Here is a 27099-nt window from a genome sequence, read left to right on the forward strand (position 1 = left end):
ATCCGGATTTTCCATTCTTTCTGAGGCAATTTTTTAATCGAAATGGATGTGATTTATATTGAGGGTTTGCTGAATTAAAATGGATCTTTTTTTTTTATTTATCATTTTATTGGTGTTTTGCATATTGTTCATCTCCCTGAGGTAATTTTTGGAACCCCATTGTCTGCATATATAAGAATGATTGATATTTCAAGTTAATTTTGGCTCCTTCATCATCTCCTTTTTTTTTCGTCTTTTCCTTCTTCCATGAATACATGTACAACATTCTCCTATCAAAAAATTCATCTCCTAATTCTTTTTCTTTTCCGTCTTTTCCTTCTTGGTTCCTAATTATTTATTGTCTCAATTGATTAAGATTTCTTGCATAATCTGATTAGCTTATTGTTTGCCATGTATGTTTCACTGTCAGCAAATCGGAATTTGCATAAGCATTTCCTTGTCGTTTTTTGTGTTGCATATGCCCCTATTAGAGGGTTTTACTGTGTGACTACAGGGTTAAAAAAAATTGAAACCGAACTGAAACCGGATCGTAAAAAATCAAACCGAAAAAAAAAAAAAATCGAACCAAAAAATATAAACCGAAACTAGAATTGAACCAATATTTCGGTTTTGACAAAAAACCGAACCGATTGAAACCGAACTCACCTCTACTTGAGACAACCATTGCCAAAGGAATTGGATTTGATGACACGGGACAAGCCACTGCCCTCAAACCAAATATAGCCAAGAGCAACATTCTTGAAGTTTTGAAATCTTGGTTGTCCTTGAGTTCTTGTCGTAACACACTAGTAAGCCACCTCCCTTAATTTCAATTCTCTTTTCTAGTAACAAGTTGTTACCTTTAGTTATTCAGGCACCCACTCTTAAGTTTAAACTGTTACCGGATCATTTGAAGTATCACTTTCCATTTGAAGATCAAATCCATGGAAGTTTTGAGGAGCACGTTATGGAGGATGTACCAGTTGGAAATGTGCCCAAAAGCCAATCATATGATGATACTTTACGGACATTTCACATGTTAAACTAATCTAATTTAATATAAAGGGCTAAGATTATTGTTTAAAGGCGTCTCATATAAATGTTTTATGCTTAAACAATAAGTCCAAAAAATATGTAATTGGGAGAATGTGATCTAAAGAAATTAGATTCATAAGACAATTCTCTTTTGTATACATATCCTAAACGTTCCTGATCATATGACTGCTAATTGGGTATTGACAGTCCGTTAAGATCAGTACGTGCTATGTCTTTTCTTAGGGAGAGTGACTGGTCTCGAGTCATTGGTGTGACTGACATCAAGACAAGCATGTAGGTGCTCAATGGAGAATGAGTCCACTGAATATGATCAACAAGGAGTTCTTATACTCATGGTTGGGATAATGCAAAGTAGGCATTTGACCTGAGGCATTATAGTTGTCTTGTGGTTAGGTCTTTGATCTTTGACTATGTCAAAGTTACTTCATCAGAGGGTGTCCACGACATAGTTGGGGTTAAGCCACTTAGCCATGGAGGCAAGTGAATGCACAACAAAGGATCTCTAACCTTCAACAGTTTGAGGGAGAATACTCTATGATATGATTAAGAATTTATGGCCAGAGTATGAATGAGATTTAGGAAGTCGTTCCAAATCACATTCATGGTAATCATATAAGTAAGATAATCACATGGGATAGTAGACATGAATAAACTATCAAACTAAACAATGCGGTCAAGAGTATTGTATTAGAGAAAGACCGAATTGCCTTGTAATCCTACACTGAATATGTTCTCCACCTCTTCTGATTAGCTTACATAGCCATGATATATTGCTAGGTGTCACTAAAGGTGTGTAATCACTAAAGGGAGAATTGAAAGTAAGTTTCAATTCACAATCGATTTGAAGAGTTCTAATCACTCACTGCCTTACTAAAAGGAACGTAAACACCGTGTAAGTATAATTAAATGGTTTAATTATTTATGGCAAGGATTAATTAATATGATGATTAATCAAACGAATAAGTTCGTTTTAGACCTTGGGTTAGTTTTGGGCCGCAAGGCCCAATGGGACACACTCATTAACCCTTATATTTTCCGAAGTTCTATAAAAAGAAAGACTCTTCACTCTTGAAATTACTCCTCTCAAGACATATAACTACGATTTTCTTACTATGTAATAACTACTACCACTTTTTCTTTTCCTACAATGACTCAAGAAAGCTGCTAGACCCACCATAGTGTCATATTTTCTCACCCACATTATAAACACACACAACATAAAAATAAAAATAAAATTTGAAATGTTATTTCCCATTGTTGGAAATGTGCCCTAAACCTAATTTTATGATCATACATTACAGACATTTCACATGTTAAACTAAACTAGTTTAATATAAGAGCACATATTATTGTTTAAAGCCGGCTCATATAAATGTTATACGCTTAAACAATAAGTCCAACGAATATGTAATTAGGAGAATGTGATCTAAAGAACTTAGGTTCATAAGACCATTCTCTTTTGTACACATATCCTAAACGTTTCTGATCATATGATTGCCAATTGGCATTGATGATCTTTTAAGATCAGTACATGTTATGTCTTCTTTATTAGAGAGTGATTGGTCTCAACTCATTGCTATGATTGATATCAAGACAAGTATGTACGTGTGAGTCCACTAAAACATAGAAACATACTTCCCCCATTTAATCGTTAAATGCATGTATTATGTTGCTTAATGAACTTAGTTTTTCAAGAATTTTCCTTCAATTTCCCCACCACTATTATTCCTAAAAATTGAAATTCTCTTTCTCCCACAACGAAGTCTTTTCAAATGATAATCTACTAGTAAATGAATGACCTCCAATGTTTTGCTACTATGTGATTATGCACTCCAATAACTACCATCAGTATCCCATTACCCTTAACTGCTAGCTTCTAATCCTTTAATTGGAAAAGGCATCCGCACTTTTTCATTCCATAATTCCTTCTATCCTCCTACTTTATGTCTTTTTTGCAAATTTGGCTTGCATATTGTTCATTCATTTCAAAACCTAATGTAAGATTAATTGTCTTCACTTATAAGTGAGAATTCCTATTCACTAACACATGAGAGGTCTTCTATTCGATTTTCATAAAAAACAAATTTGAAGGACATTATTATTAATCCATTATAAAGCATAACTCACTTCTCCATCCCTCTAGAGTAAATATTATCATTTGTTAAAAAAACACTATTTTATTCTTGCAAATGCTCATTATCTGGCACTTCGCCATCACAGTCATGCCAACCTTTAGAAAAAGGGATGATAATTGATAGGCAATCAAACCCAGCCAAAAATAAACAAAATAAGGACACGTGCAACATAATTACGTACAAAAAATATTCGATAACCTGGAAAAATTCCACTGTTACTATTATTTTTAATTTAAATTGAGAAATAATTAATCATATAAATACAAGTGCCTCCTTGGTGCCGTTAGGGTACACGTCAGCACAAAGAAACTATTCACAGAGAGAGAGAGAGAGAGCGCGTAGTCGATTTAGTCTGGAATTCGTCCCTCTCAGCTTTCATCTTTCTTTGTTCTTCTTTCTGGACACGACACCTTTTTGATATCTACGCGGCATCGTTTCGGATCCAATCCCAGCTTCAACTGCCACTGTTGGCGGTAAAACTCCCCCGAATCAGGCGTGACACGTTCGTCACCAACCCACTTATCACATCTCTCTCTGCCCACAACCGTAGTAGTTTCAAAACGGTCGAATTTTCAGAAAATTCTCCCCCACCGCCACCGTGTCAGCCGTTGGTTTCATCGTCTTGGATGGAGAAATCGAATATTTACAGAGGCAGTTACACCAACGGAGCTTACCATCCAACCTTCTATTCCTCTTCTCGTGCCGATGTCAGTTACAGGTGACATCTCTCTCTCTCTCTCTCTCTCTGAAACTATTCTTTTTATTTTTTATTGGTTTGAATTTGTCTTTGTATTTGATACGATCGCAATGGAAATTGGATCTTTGATCTCTTGGTGCTTTTAATAGTTGATTATATTTAGTTAATTAATAGAGGAGGAGTGAAAAATCGAAAGAATTGGCAGGATTTATTTTGTGTTTGTTGGCGTGGAATTGTTGAAATTGGTTGGGACCAGAAATTCTTTAGACTAAACAAGTAAGGAAAGATTTTGAGATCTGTGAAAAGGGTCCTCAACAAAATTGCAAAAATGGTGTCAATTGCAAGAAAAGGGAAATTATCATAGACATTCTTTTATCCACAATATAAATGACACATTCTTGCACTTTTTGATATTTAAATTTCAGTTCTTTGAGATTGCAATTGCTTAATTTGTTTCTTGTTGGGAATAGTCGAGTGCAGTTTTGCTCACTTGCCACCCATGGCCACCGCATTGATTCTAGTTACATGAGTGTGATTTAATCTCAAAATTTAAAATCAACTTATGACAATCTATGCGGTGGTATCGTCACCACGTAAGAGTGATGGCGAGCAACAATATTTTTGAAGGAGTGCAGGAAGTAAAAAGAAAAAAGTAGTGTTAAGATTACTGGCCAACATTTACGATCTACCTCTCGTTTTTGCTACTTTAAGTTTTGTTATTGTGGATTAGTGGTAGAGCAATTGCCTCAGCTTACTCCAACCTAAGCAGAGTTCTACATTCTAAGACATTGTTATTCATGATTAAATAAATAGAGTAACAATTGAGGATAATTCTTTGTGCGGGACACTCTTATTCTCTTTGTCCCGGTTGAAATTCACGGCAAGGTTTTAATTGAGTCCCATGTATGCACTCTATCCTCATCATTTTTGTTTGTACGTATTCCCTCTTGTTTCAATGAATATCGTACTTTTCTCAAAAAAGTCAGAAGTGCTAAGAGCATGACAAAATTTTGTTTTAAATGTTAAGGGACAAAAATATTTCAAATTTCCTTTCTCTCCAAAGTCTTTGGTCATTTCTATTTAGTTGTCTTTAAATCTTCATGAACCAATTTACAGAGCATATAATATGGAAATTGTTTTTTTGTGCAGCTGTGGCTCTTGTGGCTATGAGCTGAACCTAAGTTCCAACAACCGGAACACTTCTACAATTGGCTCTAATAAGTATGGAAAATCTATAAAGCGGGGGATCATATCGTTCTTTAACATCGATGAGAGCAGATTTACTCAGGTTGATGAACTTAAGTGTAAACCCCATTTCTCTAAGCGTTCATGGGGTTTGTTCAGCCGGAGAACTAAACTTCTTTGTCGCAAGTGTGGTAACCATATAGGAAACGCTTATGATGAGTACACTCCATCTTCTTACCCACTTGTGTTAGATGGATCAGATTCATCGTCAGGCCATGAAGTTACCAAATGCAGAAAATTTGATGTTAGAATTCGTGCTTTGCAGCCTTCGAATTCTGAAGAATGTGGCACTTCGTTTTTAGAATGACATTTGCTGTGCAAGCATACTTGTATGAGGTTATACTCTCTACGGATTGTATCGGTTTTGTGTTTTACCCTTTTGTTAGAAAGTTTGCCTGTATATATATAAAAGTTCAGTCAGCATTGAAGGAATTGTGGTGTGGAATTTTTGAAGTGCTTTGAATGATTGAGGAAAGTTTGTTAGAACATACCATTGCTAGTCTCTTCAATTTCTGGGAGTATATAATTTCTGAACAATTATCTTTACCGTTAACCTTGTCAACGGATTTACTTAATTTGTTAAGAGTTATCATTTGAAGTAAAAGAAGAATTCCTCATTGGACATGTAAACAATGATCCTTCCGTAACATACTATTCACGACTCTCGCCATCATTTATCCAGTGAAAGGTTTTATAAGGGTGCCCTATCCGGCAGCTCTCTCGCGCTATGGTTAGACTTGAGCGAGCTCCCGCCTAAGGCAGCCTTACTGAAAAATTCTCCTCCTCACAGCCCTTTCTTGTATCGACTGAAAACAATTTACAAAATATAATAAATTATACAATATAGAACAAAATGGCATCTGAAGATTTTTTTGGTTTTTTGATGAGGGGAGATTCAGAACATTGAGTGTCAAGAATCAAGACACTTACTATCTGAATTTTGATACCCAATCAATGCTTCTTCTTTTTTTTTCCAGGTTTGGACTATAAAAGTCACGGACAAAAATGTTGAAAATGTCCACCGATTGGTCGGCTTACAGATTCTTCATCGAGAATATTGCAATTGTATTTACCTTGGAAATGGCATTTCTATAAAGGAGAATGTGGCTCCCTTTATGTAAGGATTCGTTTTTCTTTGCAAACAAATAACAATTTAACACGTTACTTATTTATATGTGTGACTATATTATTTATAGGTAAGGAAGAATATCTCTTTAGTTGTAAGGAGCTAAATGATGTTCTTCTACTAGTGCAATACTTTGGGTACTGACTTTCTGATATGATCTAATTAAAAAATGTCACGCGTTCTTTATTTATTAAAGCCGAAGAAAAATTCCATATCAGATGTTCTTTGCGCTATATAAAACAAAGAGTAGTTCCTTCTTGGATTTTCTTACATATCATCTATAAAAACCTTTTGGTATGATTATTTTCTCCATTATGGAGTCACCAAGAATTGCTATGAAAGTTATAATCACTCTGTTTTGCTCTTGCATGCTTTTGTCAGAGTCACATTTCACCACTTTTACTGCCTTGGCTTTGGAAGACTGTGAGTTTCCCGCCATCTTTAACTTTGGAGACTCTAATTCAGATACTGGTGGATTGGCCTCGTCCCTTTTGGAACCACCCCCTCCTTACGGCGAGACCTTTTTTCGTAGGCCGGCTGGAAGGTTCTCCGATGGCCGCCTCATAATCGACTTCCTGGGTATGTATTCGGTCATCTCTTAATCTTCTCACACTAAGAGAAACTGCTTTTTGTGTTATTCCAACGCTCTTCCTATTGAACATGTTCACATAGGCAGCACACATCATATACTTTGTTCTGGATTGTAAATCATTATCTTTTTCTGATTTTAAGAAAGCCAAAATTATGTTTTTTTAATTGTTTCGAACTTGAAATCTCTTACTAACTGTAAATTAAGATTTCCAGGAGGAATGCTATCTTTATACATGTTTATAAAATTCAAAGTAGAACATTATGGTTTGAACCCGTGGAGCCAATTTCTTTTCTGTTGTTGAATCCCGTAAAATTCAAGGTAGAACTTTATGGTTTAAACCCTTGGAGCCGATTTCTTTTCTGTTGAATCCAACATCATAGTTTTCTTGGTGTGTTCCATGTTAAAAGGATCCAATGAACTTTGTATATGTTTTCCAACAGTTACTTCTCACGGATTGGGGAGCAATGCACTGGTACAATCACTATAAAAAAAATTCCCTTTCCAACGTAATAATTTCGTCGGGCCTACTAGGGTTCCATTGCTTTTTATTTTGCCCGACGAAATATCGTTGTGCAACGTCTGTCGTGTAAAACTTGTTGCTCAAATGCTTACCCGACGAAATATAATACTTGGTCAGGTACGTTATGTTTACTTGACAAACATCGAGTAAAGTACGTTGACTACTTAGCCCGAGACATCTTTTCCTCCGGCACATGGAGATAAATATATATATATATATATTTCCTGACAGAAATTCGTCGGGCAGCTAATTTAAAGAAAAATACATAAAAAATACAAAATACATGCTCGACGAAATAATTCGTCGGGCAAAATTTTTATTTTTATATTCATAAATTAAAAAAAAATTTATTTTTAATTATATTAAAATAAAAAAAAATATGTTTAATTATATTAAAACTAAAATATTCGTACAAATGTATGTAAAATATCCTAAACTAACCACTCCTAGGGTGGCTGGACGGATGGCGGCTGAAGGTTGATTGGAGGATTGAGGAGGCGAATGCTAAAGGCTACCATTGCCTAGGCCATCCCAACAATGTAGCGCTTCAACTCCTCCTCTCTTTGGCCTTGTGCTTCATTTCGCAAGCGCATTTCTTCTCGAGCTTTTTCTTCTCGCTATTCCAGGGCCACTAACTCCATCTCCAACTATTGGAGTTTGGAAGATGTCCCGCTTGTAAGCTAGAAGTAGAAAATCCCTTCGCGGTCCCAAACCCGACCCACTGCCCAAACTCTGAGGGTGGATCAGTAAAAGCCTCAACAGAAGATGCACAAGTCTAGTAGTACTTGTGCAACTTGTACTTCCACTCCTTTACTATCCAATCCACACCCGCTTTAAGTACCCGGACATAGCCAGATGTTCCATGTCCATGGAGAAGTTGACATGAAATCCACACCAAAAAACAAGTGTATTAGTTAAAAATATACATTAAATAAGTAAAAGTAATAAAAATAATAAATTAATAAAATTTCATACTTACCGAGATTTGTCTCATCATCTCATCCAACCTGGGGGAGAGCCACTCCCATGAAGGGGCGAGCAGGGGCAGGCCTGGGCCAACATCGTGTCGTCCCGATCCGTGGACATGCCTAGCAGATGGGGCACTCAGCATATGGAAGTAGATGTAATGGGGCCAGCCGTCAACTCCATCGTGGCCGCCTGTGTGCTACATCTGCCAGACATTTCACAGTATTCCTACAAATTAAATAATTTAAATCCTACAAAATTCACAAAACAATCCCCCCCACCCCCCAAAACCCCGCAACCCACCCTTTCCCCAAACCTACCCACCACCCCGCAACCCACTTTCCCCACACCTCATCCTCCACCCATCACACAATCACAATTTATAAAATTCCTACAATTAACCAAATCAAATTCGAAAAAGAGTGAGTGATCATGCCTTTGTGAGAGAGATAGGAGAGAGCAGACAGATATCAGATAGCAGAGAAAGGGAGTAGAGAGAGCATAGAGTTCAGGAAGCGCCGCGAGGATGAAGAAGAACAAGGCTCTCAGTATTATAATACAACACACCCCTGCCTGACGGAAAGGTTCGTTGGGGGAAGTCTAAAAGTTATGACACATGTTCCTAAACCTTTAAAGCTCGTTCGGAACACTAACCAAATTAATCGGGGAAAGTCACTTAAACATGTCTGCGCATTTCAATTTTTGACGAAAAAACACTTTAATTTGTGAGGAAATTTGATTTTGATTTTTTACGTTTGCCTCATGAATTTGGCAATGTAGCGTGACGAAATTGTGTATGTTTGCCTAACGACCTATACATATTTCGTCAGGAAAACATAAAAAATTTATTTTTTTCCATACTTTTTTGGTTTAATTTCAAATGGTTAAAAGGGTTAAAAGGTCATCGAATTTGATGATCAGGTCAATTCAGTGTGTGGTTAGACTTAAAAATTTCTTACACGACACGTTAACATGACATGAAAACGACCCAAAATAACGGATTTCGGGTTAACATGATAACTAATCGGATCGTTATCGGGTTAATCATTAAGAACTCGTTAATAACGAGTTTAAAAGCAGGTAACACATGGATAACTCATTTTGACACGTTAAGAAAAAAATTATTTTGATGATTTTAAAGTTAAACTACTAAATAAACTTACTATAAAATACAATAGCCATAATGTATACATTGTATATTAAATATGCATTATTGTATTATTATTCTATATAAGAAAATTTATTTATTTATTTTTATTATAGAGTTTCTTATTATCATTAATGAGATGAATTTTACTTGACTTGTTGTCTGAATAAATATGTATTATTGTCCTAAACCCTAAACCCTAAATCATAAACTACACATTTGTGCGGCAAAACTTGAATGGTTTGTCGTGCAAAGGATGCTATACTATGCGCCAATTTTTTCCCTTGGCGCTAACCTGACGTAGGTAGCTTTGCCCATCAATTTTATTCTGTTAGGTATAGTTTATTTGCCCGATTAAAGTTTGTTCGTTAGGCAAATGACATTTTCTGGTAGTGAACTCCAGAACAACGTCCCATAAATAATACAATATTATGTAGAGAGAAACTTGCACATGTCGTCGTATTGTTAACATGGGACACTAGAGAAGACAGGAATCCATGAACTTTAGGCTATATATCCATGCCCAAAATCAAGGTTTAAGTACAAATTTGCTTCCTAAAAGTTTTGAATTTTTTTTTTTTTTTTCACTTTGGCCGTTGAGTTTTTTCACGATTCATTGTCTATTCCAGATGTTTAGCACAACGGTCCATTACGACAAATAAACCAAACTAGCCAAAGTGAATTGTGAAGAGCGCTAGTTTTGTCAACTTTTGTAACTAGTGTGAATGTTGCCCTTCGAACATAGCTAGATAAATAGATAATTGAGCATGTCATGACGTTGTAAAGATCTCATATAGTCCTTTATAAGCCTCTAAAATATCTTGTATACCATGACCGATGCCCCAATTGGTCCAATACATGTGACCCGCTACCAAAAAAAAGAATTGCAATAGTTAAAAGATGGTGTGCAATATCTGTCAGCTATAGACATCTAGTAATTAGATCTAATCCTCCACGAAAAGTAAGAAATTCCTCATATTTTGACCAATTCAAGGTGAAAAATGGGGTTGCTCCCTCAACAAAATTGGGATAAAGTTGAGTTGAATTTATTTTTAAAAGTTTATAAACAAAGTTACAAAAACCAGTTTCAAGGTAAACTATCCGTAAATTCAGAGGGTAAATTTATGATTAACCATTTCATAAATTCAAAAGGAAAATCAAACGTAGTCATTTAATTATCTCACTTGGTGTTGTAATTGTTGTCTGATAAAACTTTGTGATTAAGTAAAAAGTGTAGGTCACCCTTTTCTAAGCGCATATCTGGATTCTCTTGGGACCAACTTCTCCTATGGGGCAAACTTTGCCACTGCAGGTTCCACTATCAGACTGCCAAATCGCTTCATACCAGCTGGTGGATTTAGTCCCTTCTACCTCAATATACAGTACATGCACTTCCTGCAACTCAAATCCAGATCGCAACTCTTAAGGCATAAAGGTGATGTATAAATACCAATTCTACGCAATAACGTTCAACGAACGTTCAACAAACGTATCCTTTGTTATTGTTTGATAATGCATCAATACTATGTTAGTACATTAGTACAAAACCTTAGTGATATTGACACATTTTTTCTTTAATAGGTAACATTCATCTGTAATAGAGCCGGACTATACTCATAAAACTTTAGTGCTTCGCAATAATTGTGAAAAATGTTTTTATTTGTTACATGTAAAAATTTATTTTTTGTGCAAACAAATCATAGTTTGACATGCGTATGTAAACTTTTCTTTTCGCGTTTTGAATTAGTCATTTTTGTAACTATACCTCAGTCTGTAATTTACAACAAGGAATGAATTCTTAAGTGTAATGAAATAATAAATTGGGAATAATTGAGCTTAATTGATGAATTTGTAGGGGGAATATTTGCAAGTTTAATGCCCATGGAGGAGTACTTCTCTAAAGCTTTATACACATTTGACATTGGTCAGAATGATCTTGGGGAAGGGTTCTCTGATAACAAGACTATACATGAAGTCAATGCCTCTGTTCCTGATATAGTCAGTATGTTTTCAACAAATATTAAGGTAATCTTCTTGTCTTGTCTTATTAAATGGGGTAAATTACACTTTACCACCTCAAGTTTGAAGTCTATTGCAACTTCATACAACATCTTTAAAAAATTTCACTTTCATACCTCAAATACTATTTTATTTCAATATAATACATCTGTTACATTTTCCATTCATTGGTCCGTTAAGAGCTGATGTGACTATCAAATATGTGCCACGTAGGAAAAATAATAATTTTTATGTATTTAAAATATTATAATAATTTATCTTATTTAAATAAATATTTTTTTTTTGTTTTTAAAAAATCTAAAACCCCATTCCCCCGACCCACCTCCATCTCCTCCACTCTCTTCACCTCCCCTCCCATCCAAAAACCCACCCGATCTCATCCCACCCGCAACCTCCCCACCCCACCCCACCCGAATCGCCTGGGTCGGAGTCGACGAAGAAGGCGTCGCTGGAGACGCGGATCGAGGCGAGCTAGGTTCTAAGATGGAAATCGGGTTCAATTTGTCCCCATTCAGGGCGACATTGTTCAGAAGTAGTTGGGTGAGGAGTTGCCACTCTCGCTGGAGTTCGAAACTGTGGAGTTGGGATGGTGGGTCAGGACCCTGCTATTGCGATGCGAGTCCACAAATTTTTATTTTGATCTTTTAATGTCAGAGTTCAGGAATGACAAAGGTGGTTCGCGATGGCGGGTGAGGGGAAAATTTTGGATATTTTTTATCATTTCTCAAAACATTTCTTAAGAATATTTCTTAAAAACAATTTTTTTAAGACTTAAAAATTTGATTGATTTGCAATTTAAAAATTTTAAATCTTACGACTTAAACTAGACAAGGAGATCTAAAAAGAGGAGGTCGCAGGAGAGGAAGAAAGAGGAGAGAGGAGAAAAGAAAGTAAGAGATGATTGAAGGAAAGAGAAAGAAGTGAGAGGATCGGATAGAAAGGAAGAGGAGAGAGAAAGACCCGAAAAAATGAAGAGAGTGGATTGGATGAGAGACGAGAAAAGTAAAAAAAAAAAGGGAAGAGAAAGAAGAAAAGAGAGAGAGAGAGAGAGGGGGGGGGAAGGAAGAGAAAAGAAATGAGTGAGTTTAAGTTTAAAAACTCTAAAAACTCACTTTTTATATTTTTACAGAATAGCCTATATTTTTTAGTTAGTCTTGAATTCAGTTTTTTAAAATAGTCATACCAAACAAGTTTTTAATACCTAAAACTTGAAAATTGTTTTTGAGTTTAAAAAGTTGGATTCAAGTAGAGTACCAAACAGACCCTTAATTTTTTGGTTTTTTAGTTTTGCTGGGTTGTTGAGGATTTGAAATTGAATGGGTAGGCTTTGCATATTCTTTCGAAAGATAACAGGGTGTGTTTGGTTAGAGGGAAATTGAAAAGAAAATGGGTAGGAAATGTTTGGATTTCTTTGTGTTCTGTTGAGTGTGGGAAATTTTGGAACTTTTTCAGTTTTTGGCTTTTGGGATGGAGATTGACGAATCTGGAGCAAGATGGAGATTGAAGGTTGTGGGGGAGGCTCGGGTGATGGGTGATGGGGGATGGGAGAAGGGGGTGGGTGACGGGGGATGGGAGAAGGTGGGGAGAAGGGGTGGGGAAGACGAAAGGGACTTTTGGGTTTTATTTTATTTTATTTTATATTTATATTTTTCTTTAATTAATTATTTTAATATTTTAAAATTTTTATTAAGTGTTTAGCCACTTAGCACAAATATGGCAGTTACATCAACATAAATGAAGACCTCATATTTGCCACATCATCACTTAACGGTTAACTTAACAGATTTTTTAACGGTTGTATGAAATTGAAATAAAATGATAAGTAAATGTATGAAATTGAAATGTTTTAAAATGTTGTAAGAAATTGAAATGGATCCCAAACGTGAGGGGGTAAAATATAATTTACCTTATTAACTTCGATCTCATACAATTTGGTGTGGCCATGCGTTCAACAACATAAGGATTTGACAAAATAAAATTTTCAATCTTTTCTTATTGCTGCTTAATTCTTTGTTCACTGATGATGCTAATTTTGTGATCTCACAAAATGTAGAAAATATATGATTTGGGAGCAAGATCATTTTGGATCCACAACACTGGGCCGACTGGCTGTCTCCCTTTCATTTTATCTAATTACCCATTGGCTCAAAAGGACGAGGTTGGCTGCGCAAAGTCTTTCAATGAAGTTTCTCAACATTTTAACCACAAACTGAAGGAGGCCACAATTCAACTCAGGAAGGGTCTGCCCTTGGCTGCATTCACTTATGTTGATATCTATTCTGTCAAATACTCTCTTTACAAGGAACACATAAAATATGGTTAGTCACTCAACCTGTCAATATCACACAATGTATTAACGACCAACAATCATCTACACATTTATGCAAATTCAAGGGGATGATAGGAAATAGTATTCTTGTGTGTGGTGATTATCAATCACGTAAGGTTTATGCACACAGATTCCAAAATGTATCTTATATGACATGTGATGTGTCGATTAAAAAATTATGACAATAATCTAGGATTCTACATCCAAACAATTGGCACTTAAAACGTAAAAATATAAATAGGGCTTAAAATTGTGATCCCTTGAGCACTATTCAAATGGAAATCAGCTTAAGTAGAGAAATTCCAGGATTGATATTTATTTTCACTTGTACTAATTAGTTGAATTCTTTTTTAGGGTTTGAGCTCCCTCTTGTTGCTTGTTGTGGCTATGGGGGCAAGTACAACTATAGCAATAGTGCTGAATGTGGAGCAACAATTAAAGTCAATGGAAGCCAAATATTTGTTGGTTCATGCAAACGGCCATCAGCTAGTGTAATTTGGGATGGCATTCATTATACTGAGGCAGCTGCCAAGTTTGTTTTTGATAAAATTTCAACTGGAGAATTTTCAGATCCACCCCTTCCCTTCAAACAAGCATGTCACAGAATTATTTTAGATTAACTGATTACAACAATGTTGGAGGTTGAATGTTGTAACTTTTCTCTGGTCAATACAAACCTTGTACCGGGTCCTTCGATCATTTCAAGTAAAATTAAGAATTAAGGACATTAGATAAATAAATAACAATGGTCTTTTTTTCTTCGAAAAAAAAAAACCATTGCTCTTTGATAGGGCCGAGAGGACTGAGGAGCACACCAGAATGATCTTCTAGTCCAATACGTGAAATAGCCTAATGTTAAAGCCATATATCCATGCTTCCTGAAAAAACCCTTTCTAGCTAGGAGCTGACTTTAAAATAGCTTAAAATTCTCATTATAGCCGCCACGTGATCCTTATTTGGAGAGTGCATGAATTAAGTAACAACACTGACAACATAAACTATGTCCGGACGAGTAACGACAAATAGATCAATTTTCCAGCCAACCCCTAATATCTTCCCTTATCAGGATAAATACTCAAATACGTTTGTAATTTATGCACAATAGAAATCTCAGCTAGCTTGCAAGCTAACATACTAGTTTTAGACAACAAATCTAGCTCATATTTCCATTGAGACAAGTAAATACCTTGGATTGAGCCACCTCAATCCCTAGGAATATACTTCAAACCTCCAAGTCTTTCGTCTCATATTCGGAGGACAAATACGTTTGTAATTTCTCAAATTCTTGAACATCATCACCTGTAACAATCATATCATCCACATATACAATCAGTAAGGTCACTCTACCACCCTTAAGTTTGATAAACAAGGTGTGTTCAGTGTTCCCTTGGTGATAACCATATTTTTTCATGGCTTGAGAAAACGTTTTTTTCATGGCTTCAGTAAACGTTCATGTCTGAGGTGACTGTTCCAATCCATAAAGTGCCTCTTTGAGCTGACATACTTTCCCAAAAGAATTATGTATACCATACCCCGTCGAAATATCCAGATCGATGCACCTCCTCTTCTAGGTCTTCATGGAGAAAACCATTCTTAACATTAAATTGCTTCAATGGCCAATCAAGATTTGCTACAACAAAACTCGTACGGTGTTCATCTTTACAACCAACGCGAATGTCTCTTGATAGTCCAAGTCAGATGTTTCTGTATACCCATTGGCAACCAACCTGGCCTTATATAGATTGATGATCCCGTCAGCTTTGTGTATAATAGTGAATATTTGCAACCCACTGGTCTCTTCCCTTTCGGCAAAGACTATTCCAAAAGTCCCATTTTTATGTAATGCATCCATCTCTATTTGCATATCGCGACCCATTTTGAATCTTCACAGAGCATCTTTAGCTTTTGTCGGAATCTGTATACTAGCCATTTGGTTCACCATAGCCTGGTGTTGTGGAAAGTGTCGGTATGTAGATACGTACTGCGTAATAACATACATAGGGTCTTCCGTTCTGTTAAGAGCCGTACTTGTGGCTTTCTGCGATTCCGTCTCAGAGGAAAACAATAAGGTTGTTAAAAAATATTAGGATTACATGAGTAATAGTTTTTGTAGTACTTACCTCAAGGATATCCACGATGTCATGAACGAGAACAATTGAGTGGAGAAAAGGGGTTATTTCATGGACGTTCGATGACTCATTGGATGGAGGTATCACTTTTGTTGATGCAACACAGCAAAAAACACGTGGCGATAGGTGTAAGGCGAATGATAAAGAAACATGTTCCGCCATAGTTGCTAGGGGAGTACAGTAGTCATGGATCCGAGACGGCATTCTCATGAATACGGCATACATAACCGCATTAGCCCAGTATGATTGAGGGGCCGATAAATCGATCAGGAGAGCTCGAAATGTCTCCAAAATGTGTCGGTTATTTCGCTTGACCACACCATTATGTTGTTGTTTTTGGACACGTAGTCTCATTAAAATTTTCATTTTCTTTGAAGAAACTGTGAAAGCTTCGAGTTAACATTTTGACCACCATTGCCAGAACAAAGGATTTTTTTGTTTTTTATTTTTTTTTTGGACAAAGGTAATTTTCATTATCAAAAGAGCACAATTACAAACAAATGATCCAAATACATTGAAAACACAAAACAAAAGAAGAACCCCTAACACTAAACAAAAGCCCAACCCAAAAGAAAGGCCCAAAACAGAAAAACACAAGACAGAAAACCCTACAACACTAGCTTCCTCCACCGCCGTCGAAGAGCCAACCACCGACCACAATCCAGAATCCTAGGCCAGAGATCTGACCAAACACAGAACAAAGGATCTTGATGGAGAGAGTTGAGTGTGATACAGTAGAAGTTTTTGAAAGTTGTGCAAACATCACTCTTATTTTTCATCACATAGACCCAATTCAATTGTCTTAACAAATATAACAATCCAACGCATTCCATGTTATGTAGTAATCAGAAAGGAACCTCAAACATCCGAATGAACCAAATCAAAAGGAAATTCTCTTTTACTAAAACTTAAAAGGATACAAAACACAGACTTTTAGCTAATGTGCAAACATTACATTTTAACTCAGTCTTGAACACCATTAAATAAAGATGGAAGCAACTTGTGTAAATATTCAAAAGATGCATGCTCAAGTCAACGATGCCATAACCAAATCTTCTTAACCCGCTCACTATTACTACGGCAAACTTGATGTACTTGACCGGATGCCACATCGTCAACATAATATAACCCCCTTTCTCTTAGTTCCACGTCGAATAATCGCCCGAATCTAGATATCCTTAAGTAGGTAAAATGTAAGAAACATTAATACAATATAATCGAATTGTTCAATAACTTGACCAACTGACAATAAGTGGTTCAATAAAGTAAGAATTAACGACGTGCGGTGTAAAGATAAAGTGAGAGTTAAGGCAATAGAGTCGGCCCCTGTTATTGGGACAACATCACCATTAGCCGTAACAACACTCTTTTTTCGGAGGTATCGTCATATACTGAAATAGGGTTTTGTCATATGTCATGCGATCAATTGCACTGAAGTCAATAATCCTACCTACATCTCTATCAACAGATGCAATTGAAACTTTACCCAAGATTACATGTGTCATCCACAATATTAGAGAAAGAAAATAGCTGGTCAATAAGTGACAAGACCAGTTCAGGGGTCTTATGCCCAGTAGTGGTATTGACTGAAGTCATATTCGAACTACTGCTACCTCCAGTTGGTTCCTCCTTATTGTGGCCAACAACTATTGTTGCGACTCTTGTACCTCTATCAGCTACTTTAGCTTGTCCTGTGTGACGAGAACTCTTTGCAACCTTCAGTTGTTTATGACTCTCCAAAAACCAATCCAAATAACCATGTTTTTTGAAACATGTTTCATTTGTATTCCGAGTACCATCGCTAAAATCATAATAAAGATTATCCTTCTCAATATCAGGTAGGCAAGTAGAGCGGGAAATTCTAAAAGCGGAGTTCTTGGCCACCATGGCGATGACATAATTAGGATTGAATCTTTGAAAAATATTGTATTGAAAGGTTAGGATAGAAAAGATGGGATCAAGCTTTGATTGATGTGATAAGGCGTGGACTTAGTGCACATGAGATAAAGTTTGAGAGCTTCATTTATTATTGTGATTATGCATAGGATAAGTGTGTGGTCAGCAGCAACGAATAAAGACTCAGAGTTAGTGCAATTGGGATTGGTTTTCACGATTTGTGCATACAGGTCTTTTTAAATACCAAGCGACGGATGACATACAAACCCCTCCAAATCAACACACAAAACTGTTATGTGTAAACTCTCATTCTACGCAAAACCTCTCAAAGACCTTGAGATTTTTATTTTCTTTTTTCCCACCAACACACCTTCAGTTTGGATAAATAGCATTGTGGTGATAACCGGCAACATCTTCAGTTTGGATAAACAACACTACTTTGAGGCCGACTGGTTACCTATCTAAGTCTCGATCAGTAAGGATTTTCGAGTCCTTGTTGGAAGATGTCATCTCATCATCCTTCTCGGCAAAGTGAGGTGTTACTGTATTACTAACATTCAACACATTGAAAGCCAAATTTGATATTGAACTTCGCAGAACTAGCAATCTTGTCTTCAGGCACCAGAACACAAAGGCTGAGACATGTTCCTTCCTCGGCCGCAATCGAAGTCAACAGCGTGCTCAACACCACATCAACATACATTTTAATTACTTCCTAGCTGAGCTTGGCCGACAAGTTGGCACACCCTTCATTTAACCAAAGGACGTAATTAGCTTACTCACTATTCGGCTTACGCACCAAGTAGGCTAAGTAGTTTTTAGGATCAACAGTTTCAAGCATAGTTAATTACCTTTGGGCCTCCTGATGAACCACCATTAAAGCATTCTTCCACACTAGGAAATGGCTTTGACCGAAGGTAATCACTGTGGACGTTATCAAATAAATCGTCAAGTCTAGCAAGAAAGTCATAACCTTGCCCATTCATTAGCTCTACCTTGCGACTCTTTAGATCAGCGATACCGACTCTTTTGCTAGGACAACACTTATCGAGTTCTTGCCAAATACATTTCAGTTTGTGATCTTGCTTTGTTTGGGTAGCCCTGCAGTGGAGTTAATAGATTTGAGACTTGTTAAACCCAATATTAAACATTTGGGTTGTGATGAGCCTATATTTTACTATATATTGTACCCTAATCTTAGTTTATTTTAGAAGAATTTTAATACTTTGAATTGTATTGTCAATATAGGACTTCCGACTTCCTCCACGAAAAAATGATCAAATGGACCAATTTCAGAGTGATTCTAATTGGAGGACGTTTGTGAGTTGCTTAGCTTGATCGTGTCAAAATATCATATTTTTCCACCAAGCAGCTATTTTCTAGTGATAAAATAAAGGAGCAGCGTGCAGTGTTGTCAAAATAACGTTTTAGGGTTAATTGAGCGTTTTGGCTTTCAAGATGGTATCTTTTGATAACGAACCCTTCTGCAAAGTTGTTCATGACGTCCTAAAATTTAATTCTAATAGTTTTGGGCTTGATTTGGAGCCCTAAGGGTCCAAAAAAGGTGGGATTCTTTGTGTCTGCTCTGATTTCTCAAAGTTTGAATAAGAATATATTTTCTAGTTATTTTATTATATTATGTTTCCTAATTTTTATAAAACATTTTCTAGGTAAGGTTTTATTTTGTGTTATTATAAATAAGGCTATTTAGGCATTAGGGTACGAGGGGGTGGGGTACGTGTTGTACCATACATTGGGCCTTAGTATTTGAGCTTCATGACCTAGCCCATGATGTATGTAGAAGGGGAAGGAAACCCTTATTTATATAAAAGGGATTCCTCACCCTCACTTGAAGAGAGAGCAAATGAGGGCAAATAATAGAAAAAGAGAGAAAACCCTAGCATCCATGATCTTTATGTACATTGTAACCCTCAATTTACATAATTAAATTGAATCGACACCAGTGTGGATGTAGTCCCAACTTGGCTGAACCATGATATATTTTTGTGTTCTTGTACGTTTGTGTGATTTACGATCAAAATTACGTTGGTCAAAATTACGTTGATTCAAGATTGACCCGATTTTGTGTTAAATATATATTTAACGCTATAGGTGGGCATCGACACGAAAAGCTATGTCATTTCTCTCTCAATTTTTCTTCCCTCCACCGTGAAACCGTCACAACCTCACCACACTCCACCGTGAAACCGTCACAACCTCACCACACTCCACCGTGAATCTACAAACCCGAGAACCCAAAACCTCCCTCTTTGGCTTTTCCAAAAACCCCAAATCCCCAATCTCTTCTTCCATCAATCAAGAACTCTAGAGAGAAGGTGATGCTTTTGGAGCGAGAAAGAAAATTCCAACTTCCATTTCCTCTCTCGGTTATTTGGTTCTCTCTTCGGTTGTGGGACTAGAGTTACAGCCATCGCAGAACTCCGGAGCCGACCTTTCTCCTCGAATCACAAGGAAATCTGAGAGCTTTTTCTGTTCTTCTCAATGGCATTTGAAAATTACATGAAAAATGGTGGATTCCTCAGAAGAATCAAATCGCAGCCGCTGCTCACCCAGGCTGCAACTTGCAGCCGTGATCTTCAAAATCACGCAACTCACGATTATCGGCTTCCCTCCAGCCGCACCGCCATGGGTCGGTCTACGAAACCCAGACGAAACCGCCGTCATCTAACCCAGGTCGAGGTAGCTGCCATGCGCTATTGACGGAGTCCCCTTCGTCTACTCGAAAAGCCACCACAACCAGTTGAATCGGGGGACTCGGACTGTCATCCCCACTCAACCCGAGAGATGCCACCGCCGCAAACTCGCCGGAGGCATCCCTATGAAATTTTCGGCCATGCGCACTATACGGAGAAACCCCAGAAGGAGATAAGATCTTGTTCTTTTGTTATTTTATTACTTTATTATTATCATTTATGTCCTATTAACATAACAGCTCATTATTTAATAATATTATTATTGCTATATATGTATTCACTAGAAAGTGTGACCCGCGCGATGCTGCGGGATTATGATATACTATGGTGAAAACATATGAAAGATCATGTATCCAATGATTGTGGACCTAATAATCATGCATTCAACACCAAACACCAAAATGTCATCAAACCAAAGTATAACTTTCATTTAACTAAGTTCTTAGCACTTCAGTTCAATCTTAAGCTAAAAAGAGTAGTTCAATTGACCAAAATTACACAAAAGGGAGAAAGACATAACAAACAATTGTGGAAAGTTGTACAGTGACATTGATCCTGCAAGTTAAATATAAAAAATGTTCAAAAGAATGTAAAAGCTCAATTCAAATCATCCCTAGCATCAGTAGATTAACAATGAAAAAACAAAATTTGTATTAAGTTTATATGCTTGTTGCTTGACAATTCAGCATGGGAAAAAAATGCAAGGGAAAAAAATATTGTTAAATATCCGGTGAATAAGTGAATGACAGTGAACATTACATTTAGTATAACATGAATATGCATGTGGATAGTAAATACTAAGCAAGAATATGCATAGGTAAATAGTAACTATCAATTAACCATTTTAATTAACACTTTAAAAAAATTGTTTACGTATAAAAAATTCTAATACAAAGAATAAAACGCTCTGAATATTATAAAAAGAAATCCATATACTATACAAACACAGTCAGTATGAAAATATGTCATTTGAGAATACAAAATCAAGTAAACACAGTCAGTATGAAAATATGAATTTTTGAATTTTTGAATTTTTTAGTATGTAGGTCACATTATAACCTTAATTTATGAATTTTTAATTATGTTTACTTTATTTTGCAACAAATTTGCATCCATGTTTTACATGTTCTTAGCATAAGCATGTTAGAATGGCTTTCGTAACCCTCAGGTTTCGGTTAGCACTTGCCAACCATGGTATGTAGATAATACCGATTGAGATCGGGTTGTGTCAGCAGGGAACCCTAATATTTACACCAAAGACGGTGGTTTAATAAGGATACTACGTACCCACTGTGTGATCGTTTTCAATCCAGACTTGTCACCATGAATATCCATAATTCATATCCTATACAAGCTTTGTGATACAATCACGACCGTTTAAGCTAGAAACTCTAATAATACATATTCCTTATTAGCTAACAAACATAGGTAATCGTAATCTCTAATAATCTCACGTGCATAACAATAGCCAACCAAGTGTATGGCTCTCTGTGGAACTCACTTGCTGCCCTTGTAGAATTGGACAATACAGCTCACGTATCACGACTTAAACATGGACATGTGTCCTTTCATGGGTCAGCTTTTAGTTTTAATTTGAAAATTCCACCTTCAATTCCTAGCTTGCGCTGTATAAACAGTAGCAGTGACATCTTAATTTTCATACATCGATCTCATCTGCAGTTATCATTGTTGTATTATTTTCTCCACCATGGAGTCCCTGATAATTACTATCAAAGTTATCATTTCATTCTTTTGCTCGTACATGCTTTTGTCGCACTTGCATCTCACCACTTTGAACCCTACTGCCTTTGCTTTGGAGGACTGTCAGTTTCCAGCCGTCTTTAACCTTGGGGACTCTAATTCAGATACTGGCGGATTGGCCTCATCCCTTATTGCACCAACCCCTCCTTATGGCGAGACATTTTTTGGTATGCCGGAGGGAAGATTCTCAGATGGCCGTCTTATAATCGATTTCCTCGGTATGTGTATTTGTTCTTTAACTACCTTAATTCTTACTTATTTCATAGTTTTCTCTGCTTCTACTTATTTCTTATGTGGATGAAATTACTTCTTGTTTCCAAACTGTTTCATTGATGATCTTGAAACTTAAAACAGTTTATCTGAAACTACTTGGAATAGATACCTCCGTTGGATGAAGTAGCACACATCACTAAATACTTTGTTCTAAATTATTAAATTAGTATTTCTTTTCTCATAGAAACGAAAGATTGTATACTTTTTTTTTAATTAATGTAGGGTTTTTGACTTGGAATCTCTAATACACTCTAAGATTAAAGCTTGGAGAGGTATTCGTCAATTTACCCTCTGAACTTGTAAGGATTGGCCAATTTCTCCCCTCAACTTTAATTTTGGTCAATTCCCCCCTCAACTCTCATAATTAGTCAATTTCCCCTCTCAACTTTAATTTTGGTCAATTTCCCCCCTCAACTCTCATCATTAGTCAATTTGCACCCTACTGTTAATTTTTTTAATTTTCCATCTATTAAATTAATTTTCCATCTATTCTTCCGTTAAGTAGGTATCCGCATGACTGCCTTTAAAGGGCAAAAAAGTCATTTTCCCTACACTTTTTATCTACTTCCTTTTCTGCGAACTTTCTCTTCTTCTTCCTTTTCTCTTTTTAATTGTCCATTTATTCTTCCGTTAATTATGAGAGTTGAGGGAGGAAATTGGCCAAAATTAAAGTTGAGGGGGAAAATTAACCAATGATCACAAATTCAGGGGATAAATTGATGAATACCTCAAGTTTGGAAGAAGAGAAGAAAGTCGAGGTATTCATCAATTTATCCCCTGAATATTATTGTTTGAAACCGTGGAGCCGGTTGCATTTCTGTTGAATCCAAAAGCGTAGTTTTCTTGGTGTGGCCCATGTTAAAAGGAATCCATTGAAGTTTATACGCTTCTCAATTGTTTGTCACTTGCCATAATTTAACCTTGATGGGATGAAATTTTTTAGCATGTAGGTCACATTATAACATAATATTATTAACTCACATGTTATAAAATAAGTGTGTAACATAATTTATATGTTATGAATTTATGAAATAATATTAATTAATAAATGTAACAAGAAATATTGTATCAATAAGACAATTTCTTGGTGTATCAGTCGCTCAAAAAAATTTCATATATATTCATTACCAAAATTTTTATTAAGGGCTTCACTACAAAGTTGCCTTTTAAACTTATGAAGTTTTTTTACTTTTTGTCTTTCAATTTTTTTTTTTCCAAAAAATGATCATCTGTGAACGTTTCTTAAAATGATAAGTGATTATTTTTTAAGGTTATTTCACTCAAAGCATTTGTGTTTACTTTGACGAAATACTGTCTATGTATTGACTACTTCTATCTAGAATCCTAACATCTATTTTTCTTCCCATCAAGTTGATAATTTGCATTTAGACTCAAAATATTAGCCAAATTGAATTGTAGTTCACCACTAGTTTTGTCAATTCTGGCAGCTAGCCCCCAACGTGGGACCAACTTTATTGACTTAAGTGACACTACGCCTAAAATTCTCAAGTAGATTGTTTGCCTTCCTGTTTGAGTGTTATTTCTATTTTTTTTTATTTTCTGCGGTCATGGTTAAGTCATGTCAACATTTTATATTGATTTTTTTTATGGAGATAATAAGACAAAAATAATAAGAATATGAAATATTAACATGACTTAACCGTCATCGCATAAATAAAAAAAAGATGAGAATGACATCCAAACTTGACGTAATCATCCCGATTATTCCTCATATATAGTTGTAAAATTCTTTTCTTTTCGTTTTTGGAGTTTTATCTATTCAATAATTTTTATTTTTTGTGCTGTGGTGGTTGTCTGACAAAGCTTTTGTGGTTCAGCAAATAGTGTTGGCCACCCTTTTCTAAGCGCATATTTGGATTCAGTTGGGACCAACTTCTCGTACGGTGCAAATTTTGCCACCGCATCTTCCACAATCAGGCTGCCCAATAGCGTTATACCAAGGGGTGGATTTAGCCCTTTCTTCCTTGATATTCAGTACATGCAGTTAATGCGACTCAAATTCAGATCACGACTTATAAGGCAAAGAGGTAAACTACTAAAACTTAAATGTATTGATGTATCAATGCGTGTTCCAATTTGGATTAATATCTACTGATCAAGTTAATAGCCACTTCTTTGATAAAAGCAACATTTACATGGGTGGAACCCATATAAGTAGGATTCCCCTTTTTTGGTGGTTAGTATATGTCGTACAAACACAATTACAGATAATGACTAGGGTTTTGGAACGAAATTTTGTTTTTTGAGCTTTGGGCACGTTTACATATAGAGAATAAGAATTAAAATAATTTTTATGTTTATTAAAATATGAGTTTGAGAACCATTTCCCTTTTTAATGCTCTCATGTGTTCAGTAGCACAAATATAATTAGATAACTGTGTGTTTCTTTTTGAAACCCATAATCAAATACCTAAACATCTAGAAGTAGAGCAACTAGAGGGGCTAGTTGTGATTATGTTAAGTAACCATGCCCTTCATCTTGATTTCCAGGAGGAATATTTGCAAGTTTACTGCCCAAGGATGAGTACTTCCCCAAAGCTTTATACACATTTGACATTGGTCAGAACGACCTTGGGGAAGGGTTCTTTGCAAACAAGACTATTAAGGAAGTGAATGCATCTGTTCCTGATATAATCACCAAGTTCTCAACAAATATTCAGGTAACCTTTGAAAATAATGACCTAATTGGTGGGTTTTTGATTATTGCCGTAATATGTTTACCAATCGATGATCATCGAGATAATGTTGTGATGTCACAAAATGTAGAAAATATATGACTTGGGAGCCAGATTGTTTTGGATCCACAACACTGGGCCAATTGGCTGTCTCCCTTACATTTTAGCTAATTTTCCATCAGCTCAAAAGGATGAGGTTGGCTGCGCAAAGTCTTACAATGAAGTGGCTCAGTATTTTAACCACCAATTGAAGGAAGCCACAGTTCAACTTAGGAAGGATCTTCCTTTGGCTGCATTTACTTACGTGGACATATATTCTGTCAAATACTCTCTTTACAAGGAGCCCAAAAAATATGGTAAGCCACCCAAACTGTATGATATTTATACACAAAACATACCTGCATTTTAGTGGCCTCCCTTGTTAGAAAAACTTGAATTCACCATACGTTACGATACGCTGAGAGAAATGTTGAGTGGAATAGGTTCATTCAAGTTTTTCTGTCAGTTACGTTGGATGGCTAGGACTTGAAATGTCCTATAAAAATGGTCGACTTAACAATGGTACGACTAGATTAAATCAAACATTTTCACATAGTAGGAGGTAAAAAAAGTCACCTCTGCTAAGATGTAACTTTATAAACTTAGACGACTAGTGCTATTTTTACCACTTAATATAATGTACCACAATTCAATACCATCTAATATTACAACTGAGGTGAACAAGCCACATCAATAAAAAATTATCTTGTGGAAAATGAGGTGTATAATCACATCACGAAAATTAAGATTCATTGTTTGACTCACAAGTCCTTAGGGTTTGGTTGGTTGGACTTATATTTGCGTTAGTGTATTATATAATATGATAAATGATGTGTTGATTATCAGTTTTTCATAACAATCGAGAGCACACCTAAAACCTAATCGTAGATTAGTGAAATTTCATTAATGTTATATATTTTCCGTTGTATGAATCTTTCTTGAAACTTTTTTCAGGGTTTGAGTTCCCACTTGTCGCTTGTTGTGGGTTTGGTGGGAAGTACAACTATAGCAGTAGTGCTGGATGTGGAACAACAGTTACAGTCAATGGAAGCCAAATATTTGTTGGTTCGTGCAAAAACCCGTCAGTGAGAGTGAATTGGGATGGCGTTCATTATACTGAGGCAGCTAACAAGTTTGTTTTTGACAAAATTTCAACTGGAGCATTTTCAGATCCAACCCTTCCTTTAAAACATGCATGTCACAGGATTTAGACTAATTACAAATTAATTAATCCATAAATAAGTACTCCTGCAGACGCATGCATGTGGAAAACTGGAAATCTTTTATTGCAATAATGTTCCACCTTTTATCAGCTACTTTGAGTCGTTAAGGTGGTAGGTTAGAACCACACAAAAAATAAAGGCTCCAATATTCCGTACTGTTGTAACTATATTGGAAACTCTTATGATGAGTATATACTTGCCCACTTGTATAAGTTGTATCACTTTCATCCTTAAGGCATGTAGTTTCCAAATGCAGATAATTTGATGTAACCATATGAAGAGTGTGGCCCCACTTCATTTTTAGTTTGAAGTTTATTGAGAAAACGTATTCTACTTGAGGCTAAAGAAACATCTACCGGCTTATTCGCTTTGCACACGAGTGTAGGCGCAATTAAAGTATGAAAGATAGCGCCTTAAAACAATCTGTCTCCAACATCTTCAACACTTTCAACCAAAAAAAAAAAAAAAAAAAAAAAAAAAAAAACATCTTCAACACTTGTGTGAGGTGATCAGGTTTTGCCTCAACATGAGGTCGAATCAAACTTGATGTACTCTTA

The 27099-nt window shown here is 36.1% G+C and overlaps 3 protein-coding genes across 3 annotated transcripts; all 3 read left to right on the forward strand.

Moving 5' to 3' along the window:
- The first annotated feature begins 3478 nt into the window (after window positions 1–3478).
- LOC137714420 (uncharacterized protein At4g08330, chloroplastic-like) lies at window positions 3479–5619 on the forward strand. Its single transcript, XM_068453645.1, has 2 exons — window positions 3479–3888; window positions 5017–5619. The coding sequence occupies exons 1-2, from the start codon at window positions 3797–3799 to the stop codon at window positions 5417–5419; spliced, it is 495 nt and encodes a 164-aa protein (XP_068309746.1). The 5' UTR covers window positions 3479–3796; the 3' UTR covers window positions 5420–5619.
- Window positions 5620–6552: 933 nt separating this feature from the next.
- On the forward strand, window positions 6553–14431 carry LOC137726108 (esterase-like). The gene is made up of 5 exons (XM_068464982.1): window positions 6553–6817; window positions 10689–10898; window positions 11319–11488; window positions 13536–13800; window positions 14166–14431. Exons 1-5 carry the CDS (start codon window positions 6553–6555, stop codon window positions 14429–14431), a joined length of 1176 nt encoding a protein of 391 aa, XP_068321083.1.
- Window positions 14432–19983: 5552 nt separating this feature from the next.
- LOC137745096 (esterase-like) lies at window positions 19984–26891 on the forward strand. Its single transcript, XM_068484975.1, has 5 exons — window positions 19984–22529; window positions 24423–24632; window positions 25096–25265; window positions 25372–25636; window positions 26274–26891. Exons 1-5 carry the CDS (start codon window positions 22259–22261, stop codon window positions 26528–26530), a joined length of 1173 nt encoding a protein of 390 aa, XP_068341076.1. The 5' UTR covers window positions 19984–22258; the 3' UTR covers window positions 26531–26891.
- Window positions 26892–27099: the final 208 nt, after the last annotated feature.

Source organism: Pyrus communis, chromosome 1 (genome assembly GCF_963583255.1).
Source record: "Pyrus communis chromosome 1, drPyrComm1.1, whole genome shotgun sequence".
NCBI classification, from domain to species: Eukaryota; Viridiplantae; Streptophyta; class Magnoliopsida; order Rosales; family Rosaceae; genus Pyrus; species Pyrus communis.

Excerpts from the sequence above, each read along its gene's own strand:
- LOC137726108 (XM_068464982.1), top strand. The coding sequence starts at position 6,553 with ATGGAGTCACCAAGAATTGCTATGAAAGTTATAATCACTCTGTTTTGC. Across the intron at positions 6,818-10,688 it reads CCTCATAATCGACTTCCTGG|TAAAAAGTGTAGGTCACCCT; the intron begins GTATGTATTCGG and ends TTTGTGATTAAG. Across the intron at positions 11,489-13,535 it reads TGTTTTCAACAAATATTAAG|AAAATATATGATTTGGGAGC; the intron begins GTAATCTTCTTG and ends CACAAAATGTAG.
- LOC137714420 (XM_068453645.1), top strand. The coding sequence starts at position 3,797 with ATGGAGAAATCGAATATTTACAGAGGCAGTTACACCAACGGAGCTTAC. Across the intron at positions 3,889-5,016 it reads CGTGCCGATGTCAGTTACAG|CTGTGGCTCTTGTGGCTATG; the intron begins GTGACATCTCTC and ends TTTTTTGTGCAG.
- LOC137745096 (XM_068484975.1), top strand. The coding sequence starts at position 22,259 with ATGGAGTCCCTGATAATTACTATCAAAGTTATCATTTCATTCTTTTGC. Across the intron at positions 22,530-24,422 it reads TCTTATAATCGATTTCCTCG|CAAATAGTGTTGGCCACCCT; the intron begins GTATGTGTATTT and ends TTTGTGGTTCAG. Across the intron at positions 25,637-26,273 it reads CAAGGAGCCCAAAAAATATG|GGTTTGAGTTCCCACTTGTC; the intron begins GTAAGCCACCCA and ends AACTTTTTTCAG.